The sequence below is a fragment of the Staurois parvus genome, unplaced genomic scaffold (assembly GCF_062004578.1).
Source record: "Staurois parvus isolate SC_StPar_1 unplaced genomic scaffold, SC_StPar_1.0 ptg000525l, whole genome shotgun sequence".
NCBI lineage: Eukaryota > Metazoa > Chordata > Amphibia > Anura > Ranidae > Staurois > Staurois parvus.
Genome location: NW_028318321.1, coordinates 4,198,248 through 4,210,490, shown reverse-complemented (window position 1 = coordinate 4,210,490; position 12,243 = coordinate 4,198,248). Strand labels below are relative to the sequence as shown.

At 42.1% G+C, this 12,243-nt stretch overlaps 1 protein-coding gene across 1 annotated transcript in view; it reads right to left on the bottom strand.

The window, feature by feature from the left end:
- LOC149451697 (adhesion G protein-coupled receptor A3-like) overlaps nucleotides 1-12,243 on the bottom strand; it is an 892,717-nt gene that overhangs the window by 63,533 nt on the left and 816,941 nt on the right. Inside the window, exon 17 of the mRNA XM_089690279.1 lies at nucleotides 6,748-6,893. Coding sequence (XP_089546405.1) covers nucleotides 6,748-6,893 — 146 coding nt within the window. The remainder of the gene's footprint in view (nucleotides 1-6,747; nucleotides 6,894-12,243) is intronic.

Sequence of the window (12,243 nt, the reverse complement as noted above, 5' to 3'; positions counted from 1 at the left end):
AACTCTGTCCCTAATACAGACAGGTCTGTCTCTCTTGAATGACCGGAGGCTAATGGAGAATTCTAAGATGGCCGCAATTTATAGCTCCACCATTACACAGTGCTGGCTGGCTGGCTGCTGATTGGCTAATGCGATCACATGTCATGAATGAATGCATTATGGGTCAGTGCGCCTTGTCTGCGCGCCTTCCCAGAGATCCCCGCTCCGTCGCCACACATGTCGCCGTCATTTTTGGGAAAATTCGATTCGTGCATCCGAAGTTTGCTAATTTTCGGATTCGGCGCGAATCGAATTTTTCCTGATCTTCGAAACGAATTCCACTTCGCCATGTTCGATTCGCTCATCTCTAGTTTTAATGTCTGTTTTGTATATTTTGTTTTTTATTTTAATTTAGTTTAATAAAGGAATTGTATGTGGTTTTAATCAATTGAGTGCCGTCATGGTGTACCTTTCATGCATGTTCAAATATTTTTTAAACAATTTTATACCATTATTATCATTTTTGAGGATCAGGGGGAAGGTTGAGCCCACATCCATTTTTTCTTTTTCAGTTTTTATATGACATTGAATTTTGTGGAGGGCTCCATGGCCAGACTTGAGTTGATAAATGCACACCTGGTAGGACTTGGCAGGGATATGTGTAGCTGTCAGGAATTCCGGGGTCCGCCGCGGTGCACGGGACTGCGCATGCGCGGTTTCCTTAGGCGCTAGGACCTAGGCGCCCGTGGCAGCAATTGCGGCCACGCATGCTCATTCGCACACACGGGCGTGCGCCGGGCACCAATGACAGTGCAGGGTGCACTATTTAAACGGACCCTGGCAATGCTCACATTGGTCTTATTCCTGCTGTACCTGTTCCCAGTTCCTGAGATTGCCTTTGTTGCCAAACCTGCCTGACCCGGATTGCCGTGACCTTCCCCTGCCCTGATCCCTGGCTTGTCTGACCACTCTTCTGTCTTCTCCTGTTTACCTGACCTCCTGTTGCTGAACCTGGCCTGTGACCTGTTTATCCTTTTGCCTGCTGCTCTGTACCGTCTGCCTCCGCTGTTACCGACCTGGCCTGTCTGATTACACACCACCTCTTCACATCTGGCTCTCACCTGCTACTTGCCACTGGCAACTACCTCTACCACAGCTGGTTGTACTGGTTGTACTCAGGGGCCGCGACCTGGTCTCAGGCTGCTTCAAGTCCACCCCCACCATCAGGGGCTCTGGTGAAACAGCAGACTGAGGCTTAGACTCCGCGCCCTGTGGGTCGCTAGAGGCTACCGCCAGTCGGTTCCTGACAGTAGCTGTATAATTCCAAGCAACTGTCCTGCAGTGATTGAGGTCTATATGGTTAAGTATGTCCACTCAGGGCCACCAGCCTAACATTATTTGTCCTGGTTCAAGAGGGAATGAGAAAAAGGCCCTCCATCACATACCTCCACTGCCTCCTACAGCAAATGATCAGTAAGGGCAAAAATGTACAGGGGATGTTAGGAGAAGTAAAAAGATTCACTATTGCACAAAATGAAACCATCACTTGTCTCTCTTCCATTTGCTGGTCTGGAAGCGGTTGACATAAGGAGTGGAGTGGAGTGGATGTGCCACTCAGGCACAGGGTGACCCTTGACAGCAGACTGGACACTTTAAATCCAAGAATTAATATGTTAATATGATGAAACTCTTTTCTACTGTAATTCTGTAATTATATAGAATTGGAAATTTAGATGGATGCAGTGGTGTATTTTGGTTTTGTGCTGCCCTAGGCAAGACTAAAATCGGGCACACCCCCACGCATCTAAATTTGTTACACCCTTTCATCTGCAAACTCCACCCCTTCCTCTTTAGGCTCCACCTCTTCCTATTAGAGCTCTGCCCACTGATACCAATGCTGGGGCACGATTCCTCCCACTGACACTAATGATGGGGCACTATTCCTCACACTGACACTAATGATGGGACACTATTCCTCCCACTGATAGCAATGATGGTGCCCCATCATTAGTGTCAGTGTGTGAGGAATAGTACTCCATCATTAGTGTCCGTGGGAAAAATCGTGCCCCATCATTGGTGTCAGTGGGAGGAATAGTGCCCCATCATTGGTTGCAGTGGGAAGAAACGTGCCCTATCATTGGTGTCAGTGAGAGGAATAGTGCCCCATCATTGGTGTCAGTGGGAGGAAGTGCCCCATCATTGGTGTCAGTGGGAGGAATAGTGCCCCATCATTGATGTCAGTGGGAGGAAAAGTGCCCCCTCATTGGTGTCAGTGACACCAATGAGGGGGCACTATTCCTTCCACACTGACACTAATGATGGGGCACTATTACTCCCACTGACACCAATTATACTTACATCGCTGTGCTGACCCCTGCTTCAGCCCGGGCTCCCTCCTTCAGACACAGACACTTACCCATCAGCTGTCTTCCTACTCCAGTTGCTCTCCTCCTCTTCACCTGCTCCAGCTGCTCCCTCACTCGATCTTCAATCTTCGTGCTGCCGCTCAGCTCCTCCTCTCCAAGCTCCGCCTCCTCACCTGTGATTGGCCACCTGTGTGCCTTTTCTGAGCTACAGATCTGGCGGCCAATCAACCTTTGGGAAGGCGGAGCTTGCAGAGGGAGGGACAGGCTGCCACAGGCTGCTCAGTGATCCCAGGGGTGTGGCCAGATTCGAGGGGTGGCTTGTCATCCTGCCCACATTGTAATCAAGATCCAGGAAGATGAAGACACCGGACAGACACCCTCTGCATCCCTCCTCCAGCAGCACCTTGTGGACCCGATCGACGTGGGACACGGAGTCGTGGACACAGGTAAGACACAACAGCCCCTGTCCCTTCCGTAGGAAAGGGGGGGTGGCTCTGCCGCTGTGCCGGCCCCCTGAAATGTGCCACCCTAGGCAAATACCTTGTTTGCCTCGCGGAAAATATGCCCCTGGATGGATAAGCAGATGGATACAGACAACAGTAAGCCAGAGAGACTCACAGGGGCCAATTTAGTAAAGGCAAACAGGCTTTTCAATTTGCAAGGAAGTTACTCTCTGCAAGGAAATTTTCCCTAGAGCTTAGTGAGTGTGGTAACATTTGACTCTGCAAAGAAAACCAGATCATGGGCAAGGAGATTTAGATAAAACTGTATTTGTGCTTGCAAGTGGTTGGATAATGTATATCAGTAAAGACTTACTCCTTTCACTAAGCTCTGGGGAAGCTTCTCTTGCAAAGTGAACAGTCCATTTGCCTTGAAATCAAACCAATACTGTGGGAAGAAGCAGGTAAGGTAGCATTCAGGGTCCACTGAGATTATGCATTGCAGTAAAATGTTCATTGGGGGAGATTTAGTAAAACGGGTGCACTCAGAATCTGGTGCAACTGTGCATGGTAGCCAGCCAGCTTCTGACTTCAGCTTGTCCAATTAAGCATTGGCAATAAAACCTGGAAGCTGATTGGTTTCTATTCAGTGCTGTACCAGATTGTGCACTCTCCAGTTTTAGTAAATGACCCCCATTATGTTCATTGGTGCAATGCATTGCCTTCATTCTGAATGACACTCCAACATGTTTTGTGATGGATGTGCCAGTTTGTGGCAATGCACTAACATGTGTTGCAGTGCACTGCCAAAAATGATGCATGCTCCAGGTGTCTTTAGTCTATATAATTTTCCTGTTGGAAACCATCACACTATTCTCAGAGAAATCACATACCACATCATTTTCTGCATGTTAACTTTTACAAAACTCTGAAAACACACATAATTATCTCCACGATCTATGACATATCTTTATTTAGCTAGTAAAATTTAATAGGCACACTACTTCATATACTGCATTATCAGAAGTACCGCATCCACAGTGCTCACTGCGCAATTCTTGGGAAGACAAAATATTAGTTTCTGCACAGTAATAGCACCGCATTCAGAGGTTATAGACAGAGTGGGAGACCAGCTAAATATGAAAAACAAATTATGTGTGAAACTTACTAATTATCTTTACAGACACAGTATTGCTAAAGGGTGATTGAGATTTTCCACATGACATGGTCATTTTCAATGTGGATTTAATTACATGTGTTCCTGTTTTCCAGTTGCTCACAGAAAAAAACAATGTGAAATGAGATTTTCACTTGTTAAAGGATTATTTATTTTTTTTTAGATCAGCCACAGCCTCTGATCCATCCATATAACAGGCTGAGAGTATCTATCCCCATCTCACTTGTAAACAGCAGCTCTACTGCCCCTTGACATACTAATAAATGGCAAAGTAGGAAGTGATCTCCGGCTTCGGCACAGTGCCAGCATTGGTAGGCTTAGGCAGTTACAGTCATGTGCTGTACATATCCTTAGCAATGCGTGTGCATAGATCCCAACTGTCACTGATTTGGAGGGAGTGTCTCTCTTTTGAAACAAAGTCCCTCTTTCCTCTTGTCATATTGATCTGGTGTATAAATCTGTACTACACATGCACCATATAGCTTTCAAAAAGTGTTTTACAGTGCTAAACCCTTTATTAAATTTCTAAAATTATTGCATTTGTATGTTTCAAAAGCAGATATAAAGGAAAAGTAAGGATGTAAAGAAAGCATTGCTGGGTTTAACCAAACATTTTTTGTGTATTAATTCACCATGTAATGGAGGATGTGGCAGGGATGTGTTTTCTGCCTACATATCTTTTGCTAATAGTTGTCTCTTTTTACGCATCTCAGAAAGTTGGGATGCAGTGTGTGCTTTCTATCAGCTTTCATGCTCTGCAATTTGCTACCAATCCTTTCAAATGCCTTGTGGGCTGGTACTGCAGTGTATTTGATTGACAGTTGGGATTAGTGATAAAAAAAAAACTTTGAAAACAAGGAATCCATGGATGTCAGATTGTTGTGATTAAAAGCTGATGGAAAGCAACCAAAATACCTGGTTAACACCAAGCAAAAAAACAAATGTCAATTGAGACAACTGTCCACAACTTTGTTGTGTGGATTGATGCATGTACAATGAGAGATCGATTTCCTTGTCTCAAGGGAATAATTGGAATGTCATCTCTGTGCATGTCATTGCATATGAGTGTGTGCAATATTAAATGATGCCAGCACACAGAAGTGATCATCTAGTCTACTTGAACATTTCCCAATAGTCACCCAATGGTTATGAGCAAGGCTATGTGCATTTGCAACATTTACAGCGTCAAACATGCAATACGAAAAGTACAGTATTTAGATGTTCAAGGACTACATTCCGAAGAGCATTAGTACATCAACACAGGCCTCAGATGTCCGTAGCTAGACCTATTCCTAAACTACTGCAAATGAACCTCATAATTGTCCAAGTCTTTGTAGGCCAATATCATTTTTGAGAACTCAGAGAGATAGGAGTGTAGTAAAAGGATGTGAAATGATCAAATATTTGATTGTTTTCAGTGGCGTTTGGATGCATCAGGGATGGGATGTATGTTATACTCCATTTTTAGCCGTAAAGAGTCAGTCTACAGAACCCAACCTGTGGTTAACTGAATTGTGCAATGATTTAAGTCTTTTATGGAATCCTTTAGTAAGATCTCTCTATACCTTACTGCCTCTATCACTGTCATGCATTCGTCATAATGTTAAAAGAATTACAGGAAAGGTATAACATCTTTGTAATGTCCACAGCAGAACATCATAGTGGGAACTTAGGGGCAATTATCTTGCAGCCAGTGTGGCAAAAGACAAAAAGAAACAGCAATATGATGTATGATTTAAGTATCCTTCCAATGATATCCTAACAAGTTCAGATTTTTACTTTTAGTTAGAATAGCTAAAGTAAGTGAGGATAATATCCTGATACTTACAATTGTAACCACTAGTCACACTCAAAATTGTTATGCTCCCTGTTTTCCTTAAGCGTAGGATATACTGGCATACAATTGCCTTTGCAACTATACCACATCCCACTTGGAACTGACCTTTGAATACATATTGTGGGGTCATCAGGGATCCCTGTGGTGGTCTGATGGACATTTTGGCATGATTACCCTGCGGTTCCCTATGGATGCTGGCAGATTTTAGCCTTGTAGGATTTATCTTTTGTCACCTTCACGTGCAACATTACTTGCATTGATTACAGCTGATGTACCCATTTATTCCCCCTGTAGAAGGAATTATTTTCCGAAACATATTGAGATCTGGGATGTATTGGAAGAATACATCTCAACTGACTAAGTTATGCTAGATGATTGGCAGTTTATGCTCGGTACATATCTATGTTCATTTGGGTACACTCACTATGTATTGCCAGCAAAGCCTCATATTATACTGAATGTAAAGATCAGATGGTTTTATCGACCTGTTGGTCTATTTTGTTTTCTTCTATGTATTTGTATTAAATTATGACAATTTGTAGATGATACACTCTACTGTGCTTCTGCCTTAAAAGTTCCGGGGGGGGTGTTCTGGATCTAGTGCTGTAAGCGTAGGATATAATAAAAAATATTGGATAATATGAGGATTATACCTTTATTGACTAACCACTGGAATTCCTTGCTTTCAAGGTGCAAAGCCCCATTCTTGGCCTGATAACCTTGAAGCTTGCTTTGATTTCCAGGATAGTTGGTCATTAAAATTATTACCCTCAGTTACTTTTGTTATTTTCATCAGAATTACATTTCTGAAGCATTCCATTGCTAACACCGGACTACAATTCAACCCGCCATGTTCGGATACTGCAGTAAATGATTTAAGACCATGGGATGGCACATAAGGACTGAACTAGATTTACGCAATATACCATGTTACCATGTCTCAAATACCTGAGCATAGGCTGCTTTGGAAAAGGAGGCTGTTCGGCATTCTGATTTTGTGGAGGTTTTTTTGTAACTTGCTTGTAAATATTTCTGGCAGTCACACCAATCCATAAGACTGTGCACAGGCTAGAGTAATGCAAGACAATGCCAACCTACACGGGACAGAGAGAAACAGAATGCACGTCAGCTAATGGCATTATAAATGCTTCTGAATTTTAGACAATGACACATTATAATACACAGTAATTCTACACACTAGTGTTGGGGATCTGAAAAGCTCCTAAAACTCAACCACCACATTACATATACAGTATAGTTCATTGGTAGATGCAATGGGCTACAGTCATCTGCTCATACACCCTAGAAAGCAATCAGCCTGTTCCAGCTGCCCTTAGACATCAGAATCCTTCCTTGTATCTGTAGGAGCTTGAGTGATGTCTTATCAAGTCACAGAGTCTTTCTAAATGCAGGTAACTGAGACCAAGATGTATTTGCATTTTGTTTTTCATAATCACAAGCAGCTACTTAAAAAGCCATTTTTACTGAAGTCAAATAGTAAATGAATAGAATAATTCATAGTAACTGCATCTTATCCTGACACCTATCACCTAAACATTGATGGCACCCACCGATCATGTGAATAAAACAGAGTAAGCAACATGTATTTCCAAGCAACACTAATACCAGCCCCTGTATTGCACAGAGCTGTTCTAACCGTGAGCTGTTTTAATGACTTTTATGAATGCTATTAATGTTAAAATCAAAATACCAGCTCTGACAAGATGCTAACATCTGTGCTCAGAAAATAATTGTTAGCTATTCCCATGGAAACGGCAATTAGAGTTTTAGCCAATCCGCTGTGTTCTTTTATTCCATTTATGCATATCTAGCTTTTTTTTTTTTAAACAAGGAAAAAGCTACATTATGTAGTGACAGGTTAAACATTGTATTTCATGGAAATAAAGAGAACTGTTAGAAATTGCCACCTGAAGTATGCAATGTGCATTGTTAAATGGCTAAATTTCCAGTAGGGTTATTTTCTAAACCATTTTTATTCCTAATTTATACAAGTGAGCTGTACTGAAGGTTTTATTATAGGTTACAATGAGAGACATTGTTTGATCTGTCATGATGAACAGACAGTATGTAAAAGAGAGAATCTGGGTGTCAAGAAATTATATATATGACCAATGCCTACTAAAATCGGTTAGTAAATGGATTTAGGTCTCGGATCTACCAGTCTACAGGGAAACTTGACAAATAACTAGGACTCTAGATGTGATGTTATTTTGGCTTTACGCCCTCAATCCCATATCAGCAGTACTGTAGGCTCTTCCAATGTAAGCTTGGTTCACCAATTTTGCCAGCAGTTGATCTTTTCTCATTGCTGCTAACTTACCATGACTTGTTTTGTGCAATGGAGGAATGGATAAGTAGCGTTGTAACCCTAATGTTGATGTTTCTATTCACTAATATTGTAGTGGTGTTTGGAAAAGGGGTCTTGATTCTAGGCTGGTGGCTTCTACACCAAAGGATTTCCACAGCTTCTTGGTATGTGATGCATCTAAATGGATTTGGGATTGAAGCATCATACAGTGTTTTAATAGACCAGACATAAGTTTATTCCAATGTAGGATCAAGTAGAGGGCTCTATGGAAGGGCCAACGTATTTCAAGGCAAGAGCTAACCTTCTTCAGGACTTATGGATAAAAAACAGTTTAAAGGCCTCTTCACACATGCACATTAAAATGCTTGTCTTAGGTGTATCTCCAGTGCAGCAGGTACCTAGTAACAACTTAGATTCTCCGCTCCAGCTTGTGCAGTCACATTTGGTGGATTCCATCCAGGATACCGGATGGGTTAAGAGTTTATCTAAATTTCAGAGAAACTGAGGCTTCCATGACTAAGCTCTGTGGGAGTGTGGCAAAATGTGTCAGGGGTGTGGTGGGGACAGAGACGGCCAAGGCTGCTGTCATTCTGGTCATCTTTCTGATGCACAGGATTGCTTTCTGTGTGGCTTGTGGGGGTTCTATTTTTATTCTGGAACTTCAGTGGAGGGGATAGCCATCTTGTCTAAATCTAGATCGAGTCTAGATTACAGTGATTGGCTGATGCAATAAAGCAAGGAGAGGAGGTCTGCAGGCTGGGGAGGAAAGAGAAGTCTGACTTTAAGCAAGCAGGTGTATGGAAAAGAGAGTAATCTGCTGCTGGGTGAATGAGTCCCTGCCATAGCTGACCCCAATCAGGTGAGAAGTATAGAGACCTTCTCCCTGGGAGGGTGTGATTTAGATGCCTGGTGAGATCAGACTGTGCTAGAGAGCACTCTCACTACTTGTGGGGAAGGAAGAGAAACATCACAGCAACTTCTATCCCTGTCTGACGTGAACGGGATGCTTACTGCATTATAGCACATTTCAGAAGACCCAGAAGAAGGTACCCTGGGCCTGGTAAAAGACTTGCATTGCACAAGTTAATCTGTTGCAGATTTAACTTTTTTTCATAAATCATTGGCCAGTGGGACAAAACGGGGACTGTTATAGCAAGTTAGGACTGTCTTGGTATACTACTGCTAGGAAAATGCAGATCAGTTCTGTTAATTACTGATAGTCAAAATATTGCAGGTGTTTAACCACATCTCTCAAAGTAACTTTATCTTATTGATTGCTTATATAAATACACTTGCTAATCCTCTCTTCATTTTGGCTACGCTTAGCCTAATAAATTATTTTAAATATATCAAGGTGTGTCGGTAAGTGCTGGGTGAGCAAGTTGTGTCAGCTTCAGGTTTGCAAGCAATCACAAGACAATTCAGCAGCTCTTCAGGGGGTTGCGCTACATAAATAAAGGTAACTAACCCTTTAAAGTGAATCTTCCCCCAAACCTAAAATTTGCAGCTATGCATGCGGATCTAAAACAGTTTTAAAGTTTAATGTTAAATTACATTTGGTATAACTTTCATAGTTCTTCTAACTTCCTGATTCCCCAAGGCACTGCTGACATTAATAAACTGTAAATCTTCTCACCACTTATGATTCTGTATCTGTCAGTTTGAGGGAAGAGTCTAAAAAGGGACCAACACATAATTCTGATACACCAAAGGTAAAAAACCCTATTCTACTCCCCAATTCCTTTCTTTCCTCCAGTTTAGCTGCTGAAAATACCCCCCAATATATTTACTGAACTGCAGCTCCATGTTCCTTCCTGCTGTTGATCCTGAGAAAACAACCTTGGGGAAGGTGATGGTGGTGGAGGGCTGGGGCAGGTGTCCTGTAGGCTCTCTGTCAAAAGATAATGCTCAAAAAGAGCCAGTGACAATGCCTATACTGATCCTACCCTTTAATTACATTGCAAGGTCCTCCTATTTTAGAGCCCCACCCTTTCTTACCATTTTAAAAAATGACATCACACATTAAAAGAAAATGCACATAAGAATAAAAACTAAAAAAATAGTTGCATTTTGAAGTTTTTGGGGTTTTTTTTGGGCTTATGTAGACTTTTTATGAGAGGAGGAACTATAAGCATCTTGTCGTAAATGCTTCTTCCTGCTAAAATTACTCTCATGTGCATGCATGAAAGATACGTCATCTCAACCCAGCCATTCAAGATGGCTGAAGGCTCCAAACTTAGAAGACCAGGTGAAGTAAAATAACTTTGTATACATGAAATTTGTTTTGACTATGCACATTAAAGCGATACTAAAGGCTTAAATTTTTATCTAAAAATAACAAACGTCTATACTTACCTGCTGTGTACAATGGTTTTGCACAGAGCAACCCGGATCCTCCTCTTCTCGGGGCCCCGCAGGCTCTCCTGGCCCCTCCCTCCTGCCGGTTGTCCCCATAGCAAGCAGCTTGCTATGGGGGCACCTGCTGCTCCGTGTATCCACACACACGGAGCTGCAGCTCGGCCCCGCCCCTTCTCTCTTCTCATTGGCTCCCTGGCTGTTACTGACAGCAGTGGGAACCAAGGGCTCCTGCTGCTGTCTCAGCCAATGAGGAGTGGGAGTCCGAGACTTCAGTGCACATCACTGGATCCAGAGGGGGCATAGGTGAGTATTGGGGGGGCTGATGCACAGAGAAAGTTTTTTACCTTCATGCATAAAATGCATGAAGGTGAAAAAAAAACATGATCCTTTCTAACAACATTAAAACAAAACTAAACCACTTAGAAATATTGGGGCCCTCATTTTGCCATATTGTACAAATCACCCTAACATTCTCAAGTGGTTAAGTTCTACTTTAAAGCTTAATCTAAACACAAAGGTATATTACTATTGGCAAATTAGACAACGCTCAAAACACAGGCAAAGGAAAGTAAGATGTATTGATTGAAAAGACGTATTTGTGTCTTACAAATGTGGGGGAAGTAAAACGGTTCATAATTTTTGTTGCTTTAACATACATACTTACAATACTATGCAAAAGCTTTAGGCAGGTGTGAAAAATGCTGTAAATTAAGAATGCTTTCAGAAATAGAAGTGTTAATAGTTTTATTTTTATCAAACAAAATGGAAAGTAAATGAACATAAGAGAAATCCAATTCACCCTTTGCAAGTGTATCTAGAAGAATTGATGCTGGTTTGAAGGCAAACAGTTTTTGAAGGAACGTGGCAAGTAGGTTGTTCCAAACATTTTGGAGAACTAACCACAGATTATCTGTAGATGTAGGCTGCCTCAAATCCTTCTGTCTCTATGTTATCCCAGACAGACTCGATGATGTTGAGATCAGAGATCTGTGGGGGCCAAACCATCACTTCCAGGAGTCACTTAGCCTTGTTTCCAAATTGGAGGTATGGCTTTTTGGCTGCAATTCTTCCATGAAGACCACTTCTGGCCAGATTTCTCCAGACAGTAGATGGGTGTACCTGGTTCCCATTGGTTTCTGCCACTGCTGGACATCTTCCGATGTTAAAAGATAAGTTCAGCTTTATACCTTTCCAGGATTCCTTATTCTTCTTTATGCTGATGATAGTTCTTAATGACATTGGCTGTATGTTCGGGGTTATTGTCCTGCTGCAGAACATATTTGGGGCCAATGACATGCCTCCCTGGTGGCATGGAATGATGGATATGTATCTGCCTGTATTTTTCAGCTTTGAGGACACCATTAATCCTGACCAATCTCCACCTCCATTGCAGAAATGCAGCCCCAAATTTGAAAAGGACCTTTACCATGCTTCACTGTTGCCTGCAGACACTAATTGGTGTCCTTTGGAGAACAAACTGCCTCCTGCTACAGTGAAAATTTAAAATTTTGACTCATTATTCCAAAGACCCGCTGCGATTTGTTTTGCACCCAATCCTTATGTTTTTGTGCATAGTTAGAAACATAGAACAGTTACGGCAGAGACCAAGTAGTCCATCGAGTTTGCTGTTTTTTGTTTTTTTTTCTTTGTGTGTGTGTGTTTTTTTTTTTGTATTTTTTTTTTTTTTTGGTGGTGGTGGTGGTGGTGGTGGTGGTGGAGACGGGGCGTGTTTTTTTTTTTTTTTTTTTTTAACTTTT